The 25401-nt window shown below is 33.0% G+C and overlaps 1 protein-coding gene across 2 annotated transcripts; it reads right to left on the bottom strand.

The window, feature by feature from the left end:
- Positions 1–6460: 6460 nt before the first annotated feature.
- Positions 6461–10510, bottom strand: LOC125187784 (berberine bridge enzyme-like 15). Of its 2 annotated transcripts, none has more exons than XM_048084417.1 (2): positions 10371–10506; positions 6461–8309 (listed from the first exon to the last, which is right to left on the bottom strand). In XM_048084417.1, the coding sequence occupies exon 2, from the start codon at positions 8218–8220 to the stop codon at positions 6619–6621; it is 1602 nt and encodes a 533-aa protein (XP_047940374.1). In that variant the 5' UTR covers positions 8221–8309; positions 10371–10506; the 3' UTR covers positions 6461–6618. The 2 variants fall into 2 exon arrangements, 1 of the variants encoding a protein (XP_047940374.1); XR_007170667.1 differs by lacking the exon at positions 6461–8309 and adding an exon at positions 10005–10299 and having other exon boundaries at positions 10371–10510.
- Positions 10511–25401: the final 14891 nt, after the last annotated feature.

Here is a 25401-nt window from a genome sequence, read left to right as displayed (position 1 = left end):
ATTATCACATATCTCTGGACATAGTGGATATCGACGTAATCTTGTTTAAAGTATTTTATGCAATGGAGAATCCAGGATTTTGAAATTGGGAGTTTAAAAAATATTACGGTAACTTAAAAATATGATAATAAAGATTCTACTGTAAAAGAAATGCAATGATAAAAAATTGCTACACCATATATATCACCCTAAAACCACAATGCTATAATAAAGACTCTACTGTAAAAAAATGCAATGATAAAAAATTGCTACACCATATATATCACCCTAAAACCACAATGCTATAATATTATAGACGTGGCCATGGTTCGAAAACCGCCGGTTCCGGTTCGTCAAAATCGTGAACCGTAACCGGCCCGGATACCGGTTATCCGGTTCCGGTTTAACCGCTGGTTACCGCCGGTTCCGGTTCCGGTTACGAACCGCCGGTTTTTCACCGGTTCCGGCGGTTCCGGGCCGGTTCCGGTTCGGTTCCGGTTCATTTTTTTTATTATTATTTTTTATTTTTTTAATTTTAGAGTTATTAAATCTTAGAGTTATAACTTTTATTGCAATTCTATAGTAAAATCCAAAGAGAATCGATAACGATAAAGAATTGCAATTTTATTGATTTGAAACTTTGAATGTAAATTTCTATAATACAATATTACAATTACAAGTTACAAAATACAACAATACTACAACTATACACTTGAATTTAAAATTTAAATACAAAATTACAATTTACAAAAAACATATTAAAAGTAAAGTTGAAACAATTAGAAAAAAAAAAAGAAATAAAAGGAAAAGGACTTGAGCTCAACTTAAAGTTTAAATTTAAGTTGAGGTGCCTACGTATCCTTAATGCTCAATTGTATTGAGGAATCAAAGTCCACGTAGTTCTCTTACCTTGCTTACCTTGTTGGTTGGCGGTTGACGACGGTTGGCCTTCATTCTCCACCTTCATCCTCGGTGTCGGTGAAGGTTTCCTCACTCTCTTCACGAGCATCCCAATCTGGTTCTTGCGCTCTCCTTGCAGCTTTTCCCCAATCATCAAGTAACATCACGGCTTCCATATTTCTCGCGGAGAGTTTGCTTCTTCTCACGTCCAAGACACATGCTCCAACACTGAAAGCGGACTCGACGGCTACGGTGGAAGCCGGGACTGCAAAGATCTCCTTAGCCATTGACGCAAGTATGGGATAATCTTTCTCGTATGTTCCCCACCACTCTAGGACGTCGATTTGGGCGGGTGTAGGACCTGCATCACTAAAAGTATGGTGGCGTGCTTCCAAATAAAAATCTAACTCGCTTACCGATCCCATTGAGGTGGACCTTGAACTTGAGCTTGTGTCGTAGCCGTATAAGTCGGCTAATTGTGATTGAGCATCGGGGTCATCATAAGCAAAACCAAAACCGCCGTATTGCTGCGGTTGAGGAGCATGTTGTGTACGTGGATGAATTTGGTGGGTACGGTTATACTTTTCTTCATATTCGGCAAAGAGAGTACGCAAACTACTTTCAAATTGAGCTTGAACAAGTGATCTATCAGGAATGGTTAGTTCAAAAACTCTCGAGGTTTCATTATCATCAAAAGGCAAATTTTGAAGTGGACTAAGATCAATAGAACGCAAATTTTGATAATAGAAATCTAAGATCTTAGTTGTGCCAGCTAATTTCCATTTCGGATCCAAGCACTTAGCAATTAAAAACACAGTTGGAATTTCACTAAAATACTTCAACCATTTTTCAATCATATAAAATAAAACACACATTAACTCACGAGATCTAGCATTTTTCATGCATGTTTTAAAACCAAGTGCTATATACATGCAATGCTCTAACACACGAACAGATGTGCAATAGTAAACACCCGATAATTCAACGGTAGCACTTTTGAAAGCTTTGAACAATTGACATAAACTCATGCTTTGGTCCCAACAATTAGGCGTAAGAACTATATCACCATAGGGATTAGTTCTAAAAAAATCGCACAAAGCATCTCTATGCTCCAAAGTAGAATTGAGGCAATCATATGTAGAGTTCCATCTAGTAGACACATCCATTATAAAAGTTGTATACCTGATGTTCCTGTTACGGCAATATTTTTTCCAAGCCTTGCCAAGCTTGAAATGGATCGCTCTAACTGCATTTCTAATAGGATCAACATGCTTTTGCCATAAAGAAAGCGCATCTTGTACACATAAGTTCAAAATATGACATACACATCTTTGATGAAAATACTTACCATCGATAATCGGAGAGCACGCATCAATCAAGTCGCTAATACTTGCAGTATTAGCAGTTGCATTATCAAAAGCAATAGAAAACACCTTATTGCATAATTGATATTCATTCAAAACTTGAATAATTAAATAAGCAATTGCATTTGCAGTGTGTGGTGTAGGAAAATCTCTAAAAGCAATTAAACGTTTGTTCAAAGACCAACTATTGTCCATAAAGTGAACCGTAATTCCCATGTATGCATGCTTTTGGAAAGCGTCAGTCCATACATCAGAGCAAATATTCACTTTGTGTCCCAAGTTACTCAAATATCGTGACAAATCTTTTTTCATTTCAGTATATTGATTTTTGGTAGATCGTTGAATACTAGTTCTAGGTAGTCTTTTTGAGTTCAAATTATAACACTCTTTCATCAAATCTTCATAGTCTTGATTATCATAAACATTAAAAGGAAGATGTAATTATCAAGATCGGGTTCGGGGTTTTAACCGCGCCAGAAACCCAATCGGGGTAGGAAGGGCCCCAAAAGGACTACCCCCCTTCTTCCATCTACAAATAGTATACGTAGTATGTACGAATTAGAATTTAGAAGATGATGAACATAGAAAAATTATGAACTCAAACTTATTAAGTTATGACTTTATGTATAAAAAAAATAATATGCAAAATATTTTATAACTTACTTGTAAGCGAACAGCCTCAGCATGGGAAACCTCCTCCAAAATTTCTCGACGAGTAGGTCGTCGTGATTTTCTCGGACGGGTAGATTGATCTTCTGCAATTCCTTTGCCCCGTCGATCACGGTCACCACCACCACGAGAAGAAGACATATTTTTTTTATAGTAATGTAGTTGAACAAGTTTTAAGTTGTAACTAATATGAAGTGCAAATTATGAAAATTGATGAACAACTTAAGTAAACAAGTAGAGAGCAAATTGAGAGAATGAGGTAGAGAATAGAGAATTGGAGATTGAGAGAGAAATCCTTGTTAATACAAGAATGGGGTGAGTAGAAGTGATGAAGAAGGGGGTATTTATAGATAAAAATGGGGGGAAAATCTGATATTAAAAAAAAAAAAAAATTGAAATTCAAAATTTGAAACGGTCGGAAACCGGCGGTTTCCGACACCTTTTCAGACCCTACGCACCGAACCGTCGGGAACCGGCGGTTTTGTGTCGAGAAACCGCCGGTTTTACGACACAAACCGCCGGTTTTCCGACACAAACCGGCGGTTAACCGTTCTTTTTCAGACCTACCCCCTGAACCCTACGAACCTATCCACGAACGGCTACTTTTTCCGGTTAACCGGCGGTTAACCGGTTAACCGGCGGTTCCGAACCGGCGGTTAACCGCCGGTTCCGGTTGCATATTTCTTGAACCGTAACCGAACCGTAAAAACCGTGTAACCGGATTTCGAACCGGAACCGTCGTCCGGTTCCGGTTCCGGTTCTGAACCGCCGGTTGGAAACTGGCGGTCCGGTTTGGTTTAGCCACCTCTATATAATAAAGAGACTACTGTAAAAAAATGCAATGATAAAAAATTGCTACACCATATATATTCACCCTAAAACCACAATGCTAGGAATCGAACCGAACCCTGGCCTGCAACTATAAAGACCGACCCTTCCACCGCTAAGTCAGTTATGCTAAGATACCTAAATTGTTACTACCTCTGTCCCTGAAAATTTGATACATATTACCATTTTGGTCTGTCCCTGAAAATTTGATACACTTCACTTTTACCATTTTTAGCAGTGGACCACATATTCCACTAACTCATTCCAACTCACATTTTATTATAAAACTAATACTTTAAAAGTAGGACCCACATCCCACCAACTTTTTCAACTCATTTTCCATTACATTTCTTAAAACCCGTGTCGGGTCAAAGTGTAGCGAATTTTGGGGGACGGAGGTAGTAGTAGTTAAGAACGTTTGGAGGTACAGTTGTACCCCCTTGTTATATATGCTGCATATGCCACTAATTTTTTGCTAGTAGGAGTATTATTTAGAACTTATTTGATGTTTTCACTTTTTCACACTTTAAATTATTTTTATCGTTAAATCTATCTACATTTCTTGTTGTTATCATGTTGTATCAAGATAAATTGTACTCCATATCTCAATATACTACCGTTAACGGTAGAGCTGTCAATTTTTATCATGACACAAAAACTCGACACAAATACACACGAAGTTAATATATAGATTCATAGTACTCAAAAACCCGATAATTTCGAGTTGGGTTAGAGATTGGCCTTATTAGGTTGTGGCGGTATCGAGTTGACATGACAACGACTTAATCCACACAATTTGTCATCCCTATGCAATCATTATCTCTCGAGGGGTCTATTTTTATTTAAAACTAATATCTCATTTGTGCGGATATTGTATTTTAATTATTAATACTACGACTATATATGAAAAACAAATTCAAATTAGTATTATATATGAAAAACAGATAATAAAGAAATCATTTATTGTTTTTTGAGTGAACTACAAAAATAGTTCATGGAATATGCGTTTATCTCACCAATGAACCCTGGATATTAAAAATATCCCCAGACAACCCTGGACTAAGCGTTTATCTCGAAAATGGTCCTTTTTCACTGTTTCGTGATGAAAATACCCTTTTGGGGGGTTTGGGCAATTTGGTCTTTTTACATTTTAAATCTGATATTATTTCAGTTATGTACTAAATCAGATATTATTTCAAAATTATCATTCTTCTTCCCTTTTGGCATCCTTCGCTTTGTTTCTTTATTTCAATATTAGATTTAATTTTATAAAATTCAATTTTAAAATTCAATTTTTAAATATCAATAAATTTTTAAAATTATTAAAATTACTATTAAATAAAAAATTAATAGTTTTAATCAATATTTGATAGTGTCTAATATTTAATCAATAAGGTACGAGGACGCCTTAGTTTTAATCAATATTTAATAGTTTTAATCATAAATAGATCATATAACACGATTTAGTCAACTTCATAATATTTTTAGTCAGATTCTCCTATACATCAGATGCATATTTATTTCGGAATAAATCGTGCTATATGATCTATTTATGATTAAAACTATTAAATATTGATTAAATCTAAGGTGTAGTCGTACCTTATTGATTAAATATTAGACACTATGAAATATTGATTAAAACTATTAATTTGTTACTACCTCCGTCCCTGAAAATTTGATACAATTTACTATTTCGGTCCGTCCCTTAAAATTTGATACACTTCACTTTTACCATTTTTGGTAGTGGACCCCATATTCCACTAACTCATTCCTACTCACATTTTATTATAAAACTAATATTTTAAAAGTAGGACCCACATCCCACCAACTTTTTCAACTCACTTTTCATTACATTTCTTAAAATCCGTGTCGGGTCAAAGTGTAGCAAATTTTGGGGGACGGAGGTAGTATTTAATAGTAATTTTAATAATTAAAAATATTATTGATATTTAAAAATCGCAATTTAAAATTTAATTTTATAAAATTAAATCTAATATTGAAATAAAAAAACAAAGTGAAGGATGACAAAAGGGAAGAAGAATGATAATTTTGAAATAATATCAGATTTAGTACATAACTGAAATAATATCAGATTTAAAATGTAAAAAGACCAAATTGCCCAAACCCTCCAAAACCCCCTAAAAGGGTATTTTCGTCACGAAACAGTGAAAATGACCATTTTCGAGATAAACGCATAGTCCAGGGTTGTCTGGGGATATTTTTAAAGTCCAGGATTCATTGGCGAGATAAACGCATAGTCCAGGGACTATTTTTATAGTTCACTGTTGTTGTTTTTTTTAATATAAATGCTGATTAAAACGTATGTATATTATCAAAGAAATAAATTAGAGGTGAGGATTTAATATAGCTCGCCAAAGGTACCATTACATGATATCTGATTTTTGAACCATAACTACAGAAAAAAGATCATATAAGAGCATAACCATCATAATATCATATCCTTGAGTTTATGATGTTCATGAAATTAGGAAAAGCGCATGAACCAATACAGAAATGATACACCAACTTTAAAGTGGATACACATATCGGGTGCGTCCATATTCAGTGCACAAAAAATTACGTCGATGTTATAAAAATTTTAATCAATTTTAATTATATTGACAATATAATACTCCATATTCAGTGAACAGAAATTTTAATCATATTAATTTGTAAAAAATTTCAAATTTAGTCCTTCATTGAACTAGAGTCCATATTAATTCAGTGCACAAAAATTGACAATTTGGTACTACTATCACATCACGAAGAGTCGAAGACGAAACTCTTTAATTTCAATGTTGGGAGTATCATCAAACTAAACTGATAAGGCACAATATCATTATTTATTTGTTTAAGTAAATGATGCAGTAAGATCAAATTAGTAGTATTTGGGCAGGGAGGTAGGAATGCTCTGTTCATGCCAGAAAAAATCATGTGGATCCACTTTGGCCTTAACCCGCACCAATCTCTCAAAATTGCACTTATAATACTTCCTCCCCCATTTCGCTGCATCAACGGAACTGCGGTTAATGCTGTTCATCCCGATCTCATCGTCTCTGTAATTAACATAGGCCTCCCTCGGATTCTTAGAGGCGTACTGCGCCATGTAGTCGTACAGCTTGTTCATCCACTCGTACCTCTTCCCCTCCTCTTCCTCATCGCTCTTCCACGACGTCAAATACTGCGCCATGAACACCACCCCCTTCCTGTGCGGGAACGCAATCTCCTCTTCCGGAATCCGGCTCATCTCTCCGCCAAACGGATTCCATATCACCAGCGGCGACTCCTCCTCCAGCATCACCTTCCACAGCCCCTCCAGCCCCTCCTCCGTCACCGCCTCCTTCACGAAGTCCGACTTCCCCTTGAAATGGTTTACGAACGCCGCTTTCCCCGAGAGAAGCGTCTCCGGCGCCGTCCCCGCCGGGAAGCTCCCCATGTACACCACCGACTCTATCCAGCTCATCTCCGCCGTCTCGTTCCGCGCCATCCCGAGCTCCGGAAACTCGGATTTCACGATTTGGAGAAGCGACTCCGCGCTGCCGAGATACACCCCGTTGTACGCTGTCACTATCGTCCTCTTCTTCCCAGCGGCCGCGGGCGCCGGTCTGATCAGGACTCTCATGAATAAATTCTCGTCGATTTTGTCGGCGATGCGCTGCCATTTGTATAGCGTCTTTGTGGCGCCTTGCTCTAGCGTTCGCGCTGCGGTGAAAACCGTTACTGTTGGCGGAACTTTTTGGAGCCGGACCTTCCATGCTAATATAACGCCGAAGCTGCCTCCGCCGCCGCCTCGGATCGCCCAAAACGCGTCCTCCCCCATGGATTTCCTGTCGAGGATGTTTCCGTTGGCGTCGACTATTCTCGCATCGACCACGTTGTCAGCGCCGAGGCCGTACTTCCTCATCATCGGGCCGTACGCGCCGCCGGTGATGTGGCCGCCGACGCCGAGGCTGGTGCAGAGGCCGGCGGCGAAGCCGTGCGTCTTGCTCTTCTCCGATATCCGGTAGTATAGCTCGCCGATCGTGGCGCCGGCCTGCGCCCACGCCATCTCGGAGCCGATGTCGATGTCGACGGCGCGGAGCTTTCCGAGGTCGAGGAGGATGAACGGCGGCGCCGGTTTGAAATCCGATGTGTAGGATATGCCTTGGTAGTCGTGGCCGCCGCTCCTCAGGCGGAGGTGGACGCCGAGGGCCTTGGCGCAGACGACGGCGGCTTGGACGTGGGATTCGGTTAAGGGCGTGAAGATGAGGATGGGCTTGGGGTTGGAGGGGAGCAGACATCGGAGGTTTTGGGCCGTGGAGTTCAAAATGGAGGTGAAGAGTGAGGTTTGGGAAGGGGAGATGAATGTGGATTTTGGTGGAGGACATTTAACGGCGTGTTTGGCTACGCATTTTGGGAAGGAATCTTGGATTTCTGCGGCGGTGGAGATTGAGAGCAGGAGTAGATATGAGGCGAGGATTGTGGAGAGGTGAAGACTCATTTTTGTTGTGTTTAATTTCTTTATGTTGATGGAGGAGTGCTGTATTTATAGAGAGATGATCTTCTTTGATTATCAATTACATGCGTCACCTATAACGTAATACGCATTTATTTTTATTTTATTATATTAACTTGTCGAATTTCATTTTTGCTGTATAATTAAATTCAAATTAAAGACACTATTATTAAAATAATTATATTCATGTATAATAAACAAGACTTCGATTTTTGGGTTTCACAGGAGTAAAATTTCACTCCATCAATCAGATTGTATATAATTAGTGATATTTTTTAAGGTGATATCCATTATCGTGCAATAAAGGTGTATGCTAAAGTTTGGCATTCGATTTCATTCATAAATTTTGTTTGCCTGTTATAGTAAAACCTGATCGATTTTCCAAATAAATTGCTTACTATTATTCTCTCCATCAATCAAAATCCGAATTTATAATATTCTCTCCATCCAATGAAAGATTTCTTACTTTTTTTTTAGTAGTATATTCTAACAAAAATATCATAATTCTACTTTTTTGAAAAAAATAACATTACTACTAATATAAAAAATTGTCTTTTCTCACTTCGTAATTACTCCAATTATGGTCTCTCTATTAATACAATCAACTATCTCTCTACTAATAAGTGCATGGAAATATTACCCTGTAGTTGTATATATAAGAGTTTAATTGTATTTTTATGCATAAGGATTTGAATAATGAGTTGTATACCATTTATTAATACCTCTTAAAAGTTAATAAAAGTTAATACCTCTTAAAAGTTAATACCTCATAAGGACATAGTAGACTTCGACGAACGTAATCTTCTTTAAGTATTTTTATGCTATTATTTTATAACTTTTTTTCAGAAAATTATTTTAAAACTTCTTATTTGCATCTTTTCAGTCTTTTATACCTTAAATTATTTATCTCGATCTATCCACATTTATTATTTCACTCTAATATATTGTTGAGATTCATTTGTCTTGATCTATCTACATTTATTATTTCACTAATATATTGTTGATATTCATTGCACTGTATTTATTACTTTTCGCCTTCTTCTTTACATGTAAAGAAATTAGGTCAACTATTGCAATAAAAGTTATTCGTAATTATATGAAAAAGGAAATTAATTATTCTCGGTTCTAAGGACAAGAAAATTTGGTCTAAAGTCAACTTGTCAAATGTCGTTTTTAGGATGTATACGTAACTTGGTAAATTAATTATTCTCTATATCAATGCACTTCCATTTTAAAAAACTAGTAAATGTTATTGACATTACTAATTTGCTTACATAGTACCCTGAATGCACTTTCATTTTTGAAAAAAAACTGTTATTGGCATTTTCTATTTTACATAGTAAAAAAGTAGTAATTGTTATTGTGATAAATAAAAAGATACTATTCCCTCCGTCCTCCGTCCCATATTAGTCGCACTTTTTATTTAAGATTGTATGTAACATCCCTTACCGTCAAATAGAAGATGTTACAAATTCTAGTATATAACTTATACCATAGACATATTAACTAGATTTCTCAAAATTCACACTATAAAAAAATAATTCCAATAGCATAACTTGTAACACCAAGACTATCCATTCCTAATTATCTCCATTATAACACAAGTAAATAAACTTAACATTGGTATTTTTAAGATAAATCCCTACTAGGTTTTCGATGTCGGAAAATCCGTTAAATTCGTGTTATCCCTAATTTTCAACAGAGATTCCATATTCGTTATCAAATTAACCAACAAAAATCCACAAATAGAAGATCTTATGAAGTCAGAATTTCAATTGTAAAGGAAACTCACAATTAGTTTCGATTTCGATTTGGTCTAGCGTTCAAAACTCATCAAATAATGTATTTTAAAAACCAATTCAAGCCAAAACCAACTATTTCACCTCAAAATTCACCAATTCAGCCACACCCACACGTTCAATTTTCATCCACATCAATGACCATGTGATCCCACTTCTAATTCAAACATCAAACCATAGTGAACGAAGGCCCACGGTCGCGTAAACACCAACATATCGAAATTTAAATGGTTTAATCATTCCAACCCCAAGAGGCCTAATTTTTCTGATATCATAACACAATATATATGTATCAATTTTCAAGCTATAAAAATAGTATGGATAGGTAAAACTTACTTGATTTATTAGACTTTACGCGATTAGAATGACGATACCATGAGAAATCGAGAGGAAGGAAGAGCTTAAGAACCCACCGTTCTCTTCCTCTATGGAGGCCACGACTTTAGCTATCAAAATATGAGGAAGAAGAAGTGTTGGACAAGTGTTACAGTGAGGTGGAAAGATTCTAGAAGTTTTCATATTTATCTACTAATTTATTCTATTTAATTTTTCTAACTAAATTCATTTTCTTGTGCTAATTTATTTTCATATCATACGATTCAACATTTATGATTTATAGATACCATCTTATTGCAACTAAATTCTAGTTTAGTAATAATTTAGAATCAAAGCATAATTTAATCGATTAAACGTCCAATTTATCAAAAACTTGTCTTTGATTTCTAAAATTCCTTCACTTACTATAATTTTTAATTCAAGCTTACATTATACTTATTTTAGCTTCTAGATTCCATATAAATTATTACTTGAGGGATATTTCTAATTAGGGATATTGGCATCTAATATCACGAAACTTTCAAAAAGTTGGATTTTTCCCACGAACTTTAAAATTGGCAAATAATATCACGAACTTTATCCCGGGTTTGTTTTTTCCCACGAATGAAAAAATTCTTCAAATAAACAGATTTTTTTTCGTAATTTCTTAACAACAATTTTGAGAGCTTCAAGTTTTTCAATCTTTGAAGATAATTTTTCTTGAAGCACACCCTCCAAAATTGTTCTTCAATGTATTAAAATAACATGAATTTTTTCATTCGTGGGAAAAAACAAACAAGGGGTAAAGTTCGTGATATTATTTGCCAATTTTAAAGTTCGTGGGAAAAATCTAACTTTTTGAAAGTTTCGTGATATTAGATGCCAATATCCCTTCTAATTATTCCTCAAGAATTCATCGAAAAACTCTAATCGATGACTTTTTTTCACTAAAACTCTTTAAAACTCAATTCTTTGTTCACATATATTTTCACACACTTATTTAAGACTTATATTTCTCTATTCCATGATTTATTGAATTATCAAAAAATATATTGTCAATTATTTCGAAATATTCACCGAAAATTATAAATTTGGGATTGATTTTTAATGTAATTAAATTAATATTTTAAATATAATGAGGATCATTAAATAAATGAAGACTTAACTAACATAAATATATTAATTAAATCTACTCTAATTTTTACTTAAAGTATAAATAGTGTAAGTAATTTGAAATGAACGAAATAGAATAGTGCAAGTAACATGTGAACAAGATGGAGTACTATTTTACAAATAAAAATTAATACTCTTTTAAATTAAAATAAATGTTCTGATGAACAAAATTATATTTATCGTAATATAATTTATTGTACTGATCATTTCATACATTAATCGAACCCTAGTGTAAATTATTTTTGATACAGTTCAATTTAAAATTTAGCTTGAATCACAATTAACGTACCCACTAAAGCCCAACTAAAATTTATCTCCGCCATTTCGAATTAATTCTATGAGCCTATGATTAAACTGTCAATGTATTTTGTTTCCATGATTATATGTCATAATTAAATTGATATTATATTTAATTCATGATTATATGTCATAATTAAATTGATATTATATTTAATTCATTAGATTGAATATCGTAATTTCATTCTAGATAAATAATCATGTGATAATTAGTTATAGTCAACTCTCTTTTATTAAATAATCTCACAATATAATCCTAAATTATATCTTATCTGAGTAAAACCAAACACAAGGCTATAATTGAGAGGTAAGGATTAATTTTGGTGTGTTTAATTTAATTTCTGAATGTTGATATGGAGGAGTTCTGTATTAACAGAAATGCATTATCAATTAACTTTGACAATCAATTAAATTTGATTACATTAGATTTTATTGCACTAATAAATATATTAATGACATTTTTTTCAGGCAATATCTATTATCGGACATTAAAGGTATGTGATATAGTTTTGATAATATTCGATTTCATACACAAATTTTGGTTGCCTGTTATATAAAAGCATGTTTCTTTTATCCAAATAAATTACTTAGTGAGTTACCATTAAGAGCATCCACAATGGGGCGGGCGATGGCTTAACCATCGTCGCGCCCGATCAATCGTCTGCAGACAAAGCGCGGACGATGATCATCGTCCGTCGCATCGCCTGCCACTGTGGCATCGCGGAAGATGCGAACGCGTTTTTTTTTTTTTTTTTCTTCCAAATTTTTTCTTATTTAAACACCACAATTCTCTACTATTTCACACACTACTATTTCACATCTCTTCAATTATTCTCTCTCATCTTTTCAAAAATGAATCTCGGTGACTACGATTTGAGTACATCGGATGGCTGCAGACGGGCCTTGACTCAAGCCTTGTTCAATGCCATTAATGAAGCCGCGGCGGAGTGTTTGGCACAAATGCGAGAGGCGGAGGCGACGGTGGCGCGGGTCCCTCGGCCGATACGACGTCGGACGTATGTCCCGCGCGAACACAACGTAACTCACGAACGTACTTGGCCGATGGCATATACCCAAGGTGACCTGTTTTTTTGAAAACGATCAGCTGCCCAATTGGTGATAGGAGAGTCTTGTTTGCGGCAAAGCAGGAGTCTGCGCGGATGGATATGGAGCGGGCTTTTGGGGTGCTCCAATCGCGGTGGGCAATCGTGAAAGGTCCGGCGCGAGTCTGGTTCAAGGAAGTCATCGCCGACGTCATGTATGCGTGCATCATCATGCATAACATGATAGTCGAAGAAGAAGTTAGACATGTCACCGATTGGGTGGATGATGAAGCCGGATCTAGCTCCAGCACGGCGACCCCGCCTGTCACTCGAGGATTACCGGGGCTTCGGTGAGGTACTACAGAGACAGACCTCAATGCACAACCAACAAGACCATACTCAGCTCATGAACGACATGATTGAAGAAGTTTGGAACCGCAACCGTCGTTGAGAATTTGTAGTTTTTTTATTTCGCATTGTAATGTTTTAATTTTAATGAAATGAAGTTTTTTTTTTTCAAATTTTGAAGTATTTAAATATTCAAATAATAGATAAAATGCTTAGGGCGGGCTATAGTCCGCCCCATTGCAGGTGGAAGGGGCGTAGGATAAATTGCTGATGTGGCAGCGCATAGGGCGGGGCTTAGGGCATCGCATCCTCCGCCCCATTGTGGATGCCCTAACCAAAAGGGAAAAGATATTCGTACATAATTTATGCGTACATAGTACCCCTAATTTTTTAATCGGACCAAATCGGTTTATTTAAACCGGTTTTAGTACTAATTACAATTATTTATTACTCCCTCCGTCCACAAATAAAAGTCTCGTTTTTCTATTTTGGTCCGTCTACGAATAAGAGTCCCGGTTCATAATTACCACCAATGGTAAAGAGACCCCACATATCATTTAAAACTAATATATACAATGAAACTCCTATTCCACTAACTTTCTTCCACCACTTTTCTTAACATTCCTTAAAACTTGCGCCATTTAGAAATGAGACTCTTAATCGTGGACGGATGGAATACTAAATTACCCTTTTATTATATTTTTAAAAATAGTTTAATTATAATATTGAAATATCTTATCAAATTAAATCTTTGTATCTAATACTCATGATCCGTCGTATATACATTTGCTGATAAGACGACCTCCATGTCAGATTTTTCTTTTTCTCCTTTCTTCCCAATTCTATCACACATAGATAACTCATTTCAACCTCTCATGTCATCATGTGGCATAGGGAGCTTTAATTTTCCATCTTCGTAAGAAACTTCAGTGAAATTCCAGGCGTAACCCCGCAAGGCCAATGAGGTCGAATGGGGTCGACCGACCCCACCGTCGTCTGACGAGCACTGCCGGAAACTCCATTCACGGAGTTCCGAAATCCCCTAATGCTCCACCTTCGATCCCGCGTAGCTCCACCTTGACTCCGAGCAGCAGATCTCAATCACAATCCTTCAGCCTTCGCCGGAAATAAAAGAAAAAGATAGAGAATTTCGTGATTCGTGGGAAGAGTAGTTGAGAGAAATGGAGAGGGCAGAGTCAGAGTTTCAGATCTACTGGGAAGAAGACAGTAATTCGTTGATAAAATGGGCTAAATATTGGGCCTACTATTAAAATAGTTATTGATTAAATAAAACATAATTATAACTTAAATATTGTTCTAAATTATTGATAAACATTAAAGTGATTATTTTTAAAAAATATTTAAATACAACTTAAAAATAAACACTACTTATTTATAATAGAAAATAAACTATTTAGATTTTAATTTATTTATTAAATAATTAATTAATAATCTATATTATTATTTTATATTATATTCGACTCCATGCGTTTCAGTTCCTAGATCCGTCGTTACATGACCTCACTCGGTGGAAAATGAAAGTCAAACCTCCTAATTCTATTTTAGGCCTCCATCGCTGCCATTGTTCTACGGAGTATTTTTTTTGTTGCACAAATATTTTTCTAGAGTTATTTGATGTTCACTTGCTATTGAAGTGACTTTAAACATAAAATTGACCGACAATTTTGGAAGTTTTTGTGGATTACCCGACTCAAAACTCTGACAATTTCTATTTTGCTGTGATTTATAAGAATTGAATGAGAGGGGGCTACAAATTTTGCAGATTTTATTCTCAAATAGAAATAATAAAATGAAAAAAATATTTAGAGATAGGTAGAGCATCCCCATCCGTGCTCTTAGTTAAGAGTACGGAAGTGGGCCCGAACTCACCTTTATTCCTTGTCCTTTTAACTAAGAGCACAATACACACATCCATGCTCTTAACTAAGGACAAACTCAAGGGTCTCACAATTCTATTATTCAATTTAAATACTTCAATTACTAAAAACATTCCTACATTAAAAAATAAAAATTACATAATTAAAACCTTAAAAAATAAAAATTACATAATTAAAATCCTAAACAATAAAAATACATAATTAAAATCCTAGAAAATAAAAAAATACATAATTAAAATCTTACAAATTAAAAATTACATGAATCAAGACTAAAAAATTCCCTCGTGGAAGACTAGTCCTCCAAGAAAATAGTTGAAAGAATTTAGATGATAGAAGATGAGAATTGTGTAGTGTTATGGGAATTTTTTTGTGTTGAAGTGGGGGTATTTATAGATGAAAATGTGAATTTTGGAGAAAAAAAATTGAAAAAAAATTAAAAATGTGTATAAAACGGTTATAATTTATTGGGAAGTGGAAAAATATTTTTTTAATTTAAATACATCTTTTATAATTAATTTCGATTTTTTTTTAAAAATAAAATAAAATATCGAATTTGCCAACGGCTATGCCGTTGGCCAATCAGACGCTGCCACGTAAGGGTGCTTAGCGGCACAAACGTGCTCTTAGCTAAGAGCAGCGCCGTGCCGCTGGCACGGACGGACGGCTCGCATCAGCGAACGAGCGGTGTTCCCGCCGCTGGCATGGACGGACGGAGCACCGGTGCGGATGCTCTTAGAACTTGAGCAACGTTTACACTTAACATTAATAATATTATTATGTAATCGAAAAAAATGTCAATAATTTCAAATAATACTTCTATTTACAACTGATTAAACTTTACCTAGATACAAATAAAAATTCTATTATTTCTAAATGAGATTTCTTTTAAACATAATACTAATATTTGTTAATAAATACAACGTTAATTACATAAAATTAAATAAATTTTTTTCTAAAATAAAATAAGACATTTAATACAATAAAATTAGTATTTTTAATTAGCGAAAATTTTTATGCATGAACTATTAAAAAGGTTTATTTTTGTAAGAAAAATCTTATTTAATTTTTAAATAGAATAGTTATAGCTAAGCAAAGACTCATTTACAAATTAAATTTTACTATCTTATTTTATCTTAAGAAACTTTTATTTAATTTAAAAATTATTAATAAGTTTTTTATGAATCGAGAAAGACTTATTTGTTCTAAACCTTCAAAATGACAAAGGGAACCAATCAAACACTTTGTGTACATGCAGAAGATTTATTTGGTGCTCAGATCTCAAAATCAAATCTTTCCTACAAAAATAAAGAGATAGAATTATAGATCGCACAAAACACATGAAATTTGAAAAAAAAAACTAAATACCCACTTTGACAAGTTTCGAACCCACACCTCTTATGTAAAATATTTAGGGAATACCACATGACTAATCATATGAATTGGTTAGAGATTGATGTACATATATGATGACGTTATTTTTAGGAGTGCAACTGTACTATTTGACTCAAAAAATAACTAATTAAAATCTATACTACTTAAAAGTGTCAGTGTGATAGAAAGACATTTTTACCCTTTTTGGAGAGAAAATAAGAAGGTGACTGTGTAATTCTTTTCTTCTTTCTTTATTTTGCATCTTCCAAAATAAAATCTGATATTGGACCAAATGAGTATCCAATACAGTGACGGACAATTGCTTCTCAAACAAGATTGAAATCTGTGTAAAGCACTATTAATTGTGCTTGCTGTCAAATGAGAGAGAGGTGAGAGAGAAGAAAAAGAATAGGAAGGAAGAACGGAGAAGCACGGCGGCGACGTCTGTGCTGCAGACCCACCACCTCCGTCTCCCTATCATGGAATTTCCAGCCGCCGCTTCGCCCTTCTCCAGATTCATCCAAAGATGAAAGATCCAATCTTTATCTTCCGGAGAGTGATTGCATCATCGCCGGCGTGGAAGTGGACGACAGCAGCGGCTGTGGCGTAAGAAAGTGAGAGAGATGAGAAGAAGTCAAGAATAAGAGAGGAAAGAGATAGAGAGAAGAGTCGGCGTCACTCGCCGGCGATATGGCTGTGCAGGCGGGGCAGTGAGAGGGGTGAGGAAGGCGGGGCGGCGAGGGAGAGACTGATGTTTAGTGGGTCGGCGGACAAGAGGAGGTGTCCGGCGGCGGCGGGAAGCTGGTGTTCAGCTCGTCGCTCGCCGGGGATGGCAGCTAGCGGGTGAGGAAGGCGAGGCGGCGAGCGGGTGGGAGGGAGAAGGAATCCGCTGAACACCATATTAATTTTTGGCTTGTGGAATATTGGTTTATGTATTCGATTTGGGCTATTGTTTGGGCTTATAGTATGGATTTTGAAATTAAGCTTTTGGTTTATATTTTTGTAAATTTGATATTCTTTTCAATTGAATATAATTTAATTTGAGTGCTGAATTTTGTTATTTATATGATAAAATTATAATTTAGGAGTAATAATTTATTATTTTGTGTATTATTATTCTATTTTGATAAATGAATGTTTTGAGCATTATTTATAAATTGTCATTATTAATTATAAATCTTTTTTTAATTAGTTTCATGAATTTTTTTTTTAATAATTATATATTTGAAGTGTGGTTGATTTTCATTATTTGGAAGTACTTTAATCTATTTTATCAAGAAATTATTGATTTGTAAACTCCGTTAATTTTATTAGTACTCTATTAATTTATTTATTGATAATCTCAAAGTACGTTGTAAAATTTTCAATATAGATTATTTATGTCAAAGGTCAATTGTAGTATATTGTATTTTCAAAAGTCACAAAGTTTTAGTGTACAATACGTTACATTTAATTTTATTATAATGTTGTTTACTAAGAAGCTTTATATAATGTAGAATATATCAGTTCATTCTATTATTGTTTTATCTAGAATTTTTTTATGTTATGTTTAATACTTATAGTCTTATATAATCCACAATGTCTTAAAACAACAAAAGATTAGTTAAGAATTCTTGGATATTTAAAAGTAATTATAAATCATTTTTATAATTGATTTTTAAAAGGTTCAAAGCTTGGGCACATCGATTTTGTATATGAAATCGTTAATCTTAAAAAATACTCATAAGAAAATAATTATTAAAGATAAACCTATACAAAAATTCTACGCAATTTAAAAGTGTATAAATAACATGGATAAAGAAATAAAAATATGAAAGTACACTATTAATCATCAATCTTAAAAATGATTGGTAAGAAAGTTGTTACTTACACAAATGTCTTTTATTAATTACTAAAATAGTAGATTATAAAAGTTCAAAAAAAAATTAAATGTAGATTAAAAAATGGAAGAAACAAAAAAGATGAAATGACACTATAACTGCTGCGTTTAATTCACTAATTTTTGCTTCTTGAAAATACATTATATTCTATTCCATTTAATGTTTTAAATATCTATACATATATAAATGGGAGTTTTTTAGAAACTTACATAAATGCCATTGTAAATAATTTAAATTTATCTAGCAATAACTTTAGATTTTTACTCATAAATTTTATTGTTTTGGTTTGACCACATGTGTTCTGCTCGATCAGACTTGCGGATTAAGGTCGAAAGTCTCCCAACAGGTGGTGGGGTTTAATTAATCTAACGACAACTGAATTAATTATTAGTACATCTAGAGATATAATAAATTGTTTATATATTTTCTAGAATAAATGATGGACTTTAAATATTTTAATTAATGAAAGAAAATGGGTAAAACAAAGCAACACTGGCAATTTTTTTATCTGACACGAATTTGCACGAAGTTAACCTGATACGGACACGTACGTTTAGGGTTTGGGACGAGTTAGGGTCGGGTTTCATATGTCCCGTGCAGAACATTGGTTAATTTTATTTTGTTTTACTTCACTTACAGTTTTTTTGTCCATCTTTTTTTTTATGTACTCCACTCTCATAAACTAAAGTTGTAGGCATCGTTTGCTGAATATGAAATGTTTCATTTAAAGTGAGGTGGGAGAAATGCATTTATCTTTTTGTTATTGTTTATAATGTTATTAATGGTATATAATATTGTGAATACTTAAAGTAATTAACAAATATTTTTAATCATAAATCTCATTATATTTTTATCATTTTCTTTTTTTAATCTATTTACCTTAAAAGTTTTCTTCTTTATTTGAAAATAATTTATCCTGTGCAGGTGATAAAACTAGTTGTTGAAAAACATCACTTTGACAAGTTGTAACTCACTAGAGTTTATAGAATTGTCTTTGAATCTTATTTTAATTTATTCACTTTAATATTCAATTAATAATTTAAATAATGTTTAATTACTTAAAAATAAGAATTTCATATATTTTATTTTGACGATATAGACTGTTGTATAACAATTGACATAAATATCAATTAATTTATAAGTTATAGTTAACGTAATTAATTAAAATTAAATGAACTACTCTCTCCGTCCTATAATAATTGTCACTCTTGGTGGTGACACAGATTTTAAGAAATGTAAAGAAATGTTGGTTGGAAAAGTTAGTGGAATGTGGGATCCATTTTTTTATATTGACTTTTATAATAAAATGTGAATGAAATGAGTTAGTGGAATGTGAAACCTACTTACCATTTATAATAAAAATAAAGTGTGACAATTATTGTGGGACGGACCGAAATGGAAAAGAGTGACAATTATTGTGGGACCGGGGGAGTATTATTTTTTAATATTTATTTCTTAGATAAATTTTTTATTTTATAGCATTTTTTATTTTTTCTATTTTTTTATCTATATTGCATCTTGTTCTATCTGTACCAAAATATATATTTAAAATATTTATGAGATCTAAACATTTTACTCCTTTACTTAATACATAACTTTTGTACTTATTTTTTAACTAAAATTAATTTTATTGATTTTTTATAGTTTTTATTTATTTTAAAGGGCTTAAATATAACAAGAAAATAGAAGAAACCATTATTATTTAAATTTATATATAATTTTTAAATGAATAATATGTATTTGCAACCTTATATATATTTATATTTTATTTAAGGTACGTGCTATTTAAATATGTATTTGTGTCAGATCAGATTTTTTTTCATTTTATACTTATATGTTATGAACTATATGTTTATAAATATCTTATTCTTATTTCATATATGTGACAAAATTTTCAAATGTATTTGACTTTAATTGTTATTTAGATCGTAGTTAAATTCTAGTTGTTTCGATCAACAGACACGAGAAAAAATTCAGTGGTCAATGCTCACCAAGGTGTCAATCCTATTTGGTATAACCTACTACTCCCTCCGTCCCACTTTAGGAGTCTCGGTTGAGTTCGGCACGGATTTTAAGAAATGTAAAGGAAAGTTGGTGATAAAAGATAATGGAATGTGGGTCCTACTTTTTTATATTAGTTTTATAATAAAATATGAGTGAAAATAGGTTAGTGGAATGTGGGGCCTAATACCATTTATGGAATATTCCAACTGGGACTCCTTAAGTGGGACATCCAAAAATGGTAAACCGGAACTCCTAAAATGGGACGGAGGGAGTAATAGATAATTGACAAGTGGAAATACATATAATCATGCTTCCAACTAGATATATAAACAATGGAAACAATAAATTATATAGAAAGTTTCTTCAAATTCCATGTATAATAAATACACTATATATATAAAAGAGATATTCATTATTCTATTTATTTAAATAATTAATCATCATCACAATTATTGTCAAGTCATTTTATAGGAGTACGTAAATATACAAAAATGGCAGCTTTATATTAGAACATTATTTGTTTTATTTTATTATGAAACCATGGAGATATTTTATGTATTAACTATTATCAATTAACTTTGATAAGATTAAATATTTTAATTGGAGTCACTATCACTTTTGTTATAGTAATTTTAGTTTTTTTTTTATAATTTTAAATTTAAATGTTATTCATTGGAATTTTTGTTTATGGAACTTTTTGATGGTATATTGAAAAGGATAAAATGTGGAGTACTAGTATTTGTTTTGATGGCAGAGTGCATGACGAATTTAACTAATTAATTAACAATGTATGTTGATAATTTTAAAATTTGTAATCCTAGTCCTAGATTCCTAGCATCCCACTCCATTTTTTTTAATAAATTCCATGTTCGAAAAAAGTGGATTTTAGTCTATTTATAAGATCCTATAATTAGCCACTCGCGTTCTATACACACAACTGATAAAAGGGGCAATTACAATTACCAATACTCCTATTTTTATGTACTTTGAATTATTCAGCAATTATAAAGAAGGCATCAAATTCAAAAAGTTTGTTTGTAGATTTCATTAGCTTGGAACAACAACAAAAACTATTAAATATAAATAATATAATATTCCCAAGGTAATAAATTCATTTCATGTATTCATTTTAAAATAATAATAATAAATTATTGAAATAAAAAATAATAAAATAGAAAAGAGAATAATATAAATAAGATATTCTATTATTTTGTGGACAAACATAATACAGATGCATATTTTCATAATTACACTGTAATTCATTATTTGTCTTGTTTGGAAAGTCATACGTTCCATTTTTACCATACTTATGGTTCCCCTTTACATCATTCCATCATTGTGATAAATTACATTTGATAAAAATTAAACTATTACTATACTGTACTTTTTCCGTCCTATTAGAAATAAAATATTTTTATGAAATATTTATTTATAAGTTAATGAAGAGAATAAAGTAATAAAAATATAAAAAGTTGAGATTATAATGTGATAGCTCAGCCGTGAAGCAGAGGGAATGAAGAAAGAAGCTCGCTTAAGCTTCGGAGTTTCAGTAGCCGTTATGTTAGATTTTATTTTGGCGATTTAATGTGAGCCGTTGGATCAAAAGTAGCCGTTGATCCTTTAGGAGTTTAAATAGAGTTTGTTTTAGTTGTTAGAAACAAAATTTTCCCCAATTTCGTTTTCTCTCTATAATCAAGCTCACATCCGATTCATTCAATAGAATTCTTCTCACTTTCGCATTTCATCTTCGTCTATCAATCTTTGCCTCACGCACATACAATCAGCTCCAATTCTAACAGAGATGATAATTATTTCAATTTTGGGAAAGGCTTCATTTTTAATACTCCCTCCGTCCCGCTTTAGCAGTCCCGTTGACTTTTCTGCCCTCTTTTTGTAAAAATGATAAAAAATAGTTAAAGTGGAGAAATTATAAGATAAGAGAGACAATAATGTAGATAAGACTCTTCTCTATATTATTCTATCTCTTAATTTATCATTTCTCCTCTTTAACTATTTTTTTTTTATCATTTTTACCAAAAGAGAGCAGAAAAGTCAATGGGACTGCTAAAGCGGGACAAATGGAGTATTAGGATAAACCAAAGGTCATGTTTGTTTGCCAGGATTCTGTCTGGAAAAGTAATCTGATTCCTTAAATTTTAAATTCTTGTGTTTGTTTCAGTTTTTAATCAAACTGGGAAAATAATCAGAATCCGAGAACAAAAAAAGTTAGTACAATTTTCCAGGATTCTGAATCCTAGCTTTTCTTAGTTATTCTTTTTTCTAGTTTTAGGATTCTTACATATATAATGCAATATAGTACTCCCTCCGTCCCACAAAAGATGACATACTTTCCTTTTTAGTTTGTCCCACAAAAGATGTCACATTTCCCTTTTTGGAAAAAGTTCTCTCTCACATGAATATAAAAATTATATTTTCTCTCTCCATTTAACACACAAAACAAAACCTTCTAAAATCCCGTGCCATTTTCAAAGTATGCCAACTTCTCTGGGACGGAGGGAGTATAGTTTTATTATTATTATTATTATTATTATTATTATTATTATTATTATTTAGAATATTTTAAAAATAATTTAAAATTATAAATCATACTACTTAATTTTAGAAAATAAATAACTATGATTAAAATTATCATAATTATAACTTATTTTATAATAATTTATAATAATAATTAATAATTTATTAAATAATTAAAATATAATTACATAATATAAATCGCATGATAAATAATAATTATTATTTTTATAAATTAATAATTAATTAATAAAGTTATATTGTAATTTTCATTTATTAAATTTATTCACTTATAACATCCTTAAATATTATAATTATAATACTAATTATTATTATTATTATTATTATTATAATAAATAAGTATAATATTTTAAACTATAATTATATGTATTATTTTATATTATGTTAGATAATCCATATTTAAACTATTCATTGTAATAATAAATATAATAATATAATAATTATCACTTGTAATTAATAGTTTATTAAGAATTTTATATTATTATTCTTTTTTATAAATAAAAAATAATAAGTATATTTTTAGTTTGGTGTTTAAATTAAATATAAATTTAAAATCTTGATATTTTCTAAACACTGGAAAGTAAAGTTACTAGGAATCATATTTCCGGGATTCATTTTTTCAGGAATCATTTTCTTTATCAACTTTACTTTTTCATCAACCAAACATGGCCAAAAAGAAAAAGATAATGCATTTTTAATGGAACAAAGCAAATAGTATCTTTTAATCATCATTGCTTCTCTAAATTAAACTCAAAATAAATTTGATAAAAATTTGAAAGGTTAAATTTAAATTAATATTTTATAATATTGTGATAGATTAGAAATATCCGGAATGTTGAGATATACTACTCTTACTAGATTATAAAAATGAATAAAGATTGGTAACCTTTTTAAATTATAAGGGCACTTAACGATATACGGACTGAAACGTCTCAAATCGGCCAATCGGTTCATCAATCTGTACTCCTCCGCCGCTAATTCGAGGCGGTTGCTTTCCTCTCCGGCAGCGGCAGCGGCAGCGAAAATCGGTCGGATTAGCGACTGTCACAACAAACAGAATTATGAGCGGAAGAAGGTGCGGCAGCCGCTGAAGAATGTAGTGAGGCTCACGTGCGAGTCAGCCGCGAAAGCGATGTATATGTGATCGGATCCGATCACGAATGTCGGGTGAGTAATGTTATGGATATTTGTTTTAGTCATTGAAATTGCGGCATTGTTGAGATATGAGCTTTTTAGTCACTTGTTCTCAGAAATCATGGGCGGAAGTTAAGGCTGTGACGCAATTCGTGAAACCAGAGCTGCTTTACTTTGTTTTTTATTTGATGGAGTATTAAGTATTATACTCCTAGCATTAATCTGTCAGGCTGTTTTTTTGGAGCTGTGCGCTAGTCGCCGTCATATTCTTACGCGTGATAAAAAGGTCGGTTGGTTTTTGGTTTCTGTGGGTTTGAAACTTCAAAGTGACGAGACCGGCAGTAGAGTGGAGCACAAGAGGTGTTTGATGAAATATCTCAATCTCACGATTCACACCGCTGTATTTGATACCAAACACAAATAAGTGTCCAAATTGTTGATTTCTTAAAAGATGATACTACCTACTAGAGCACTCCTAATCTCTGTCACAACCCTAAAATAAATCTGATAAACAAATAGAGTAATACTATGAACTGATCTTCGCACCACGCTGACTCACTGACGACTGTCCTCATATCCCGCGGACTATATCCCGCATTATCTTGTTTTGTAAACTTTGCACAAACAACCTATCCCAACTAATGATCTTAACTTCCCTCGTCTATCTTTCTAATAAGCATTGTTTGCAGATCCCGACCTTGCAAGATATGGTGCATATGTGGAAGAAAAATCAAACTATTTATTCAATTCTATTTAACTGGACTGCTGTTGGGAAAAGTGGTGATAATGATCAAAGAGTATCAAAAATAAATTGATACTTGCGCAGCGGAACCAGGATAATTCTTTTCCCTCTTGCTGGATTAAATAATGGGACCAAACCAAGAAAATAAATTTGGTGCAGAATAAAACGTGAGACGAGAATTTTACGTGGAAAACCCAAATCGGGAAAAACCACGAGACCGAAGTCTAAATCTTCCACTATGTATATAGTAGGCTTACAAATTCTCCCTACACTCTATAGGGGAAACACAAATCTCAAGTTGAATAACTTGGAATACACACAAGAGGAGTGAGCTACAATTTCAAGGGAGATAGGAATTTTTCCTCACTTTTCTTCTCTCAAAATGCACTCACCGAAACTCTCTCTTGCTCTCTCTCACTAGCTGATGTGATTTTCAGCTCTTGCACTGCTCTTCATCGACGAATTGCATCTCTACTTATAGGAGGAATGAGCTGCAAATTTCCACTCCTATAGCTTACTCTACAACCGACCTATAGCTTCACATATGTGAGAGAATTTCAAAGCTGCAGATTTGCAATAAATTGCTGCAACTCTGATTCACCATTTTAG

Source organism: Salvia hispanica, chromosome 5 (genome assembly GCF_023119035.1).
Source record: "Salvia hispanica cultivar TCC Black 2014 chromosome 5, UniMelb_Shisp_WGS_1.0, whole genome shotgun sequence".
In the NCBI taxonomy this organism is placed as follows: Eukaryota; Viridiplantae; Streptophyta; class Magnoliopsida; order Lamiales; family Lamiaceae; genus Salvia; species Salvia hispanica.
This window is presented reverse-complemented; position numbering and strand designations above follow the sequence as displayed.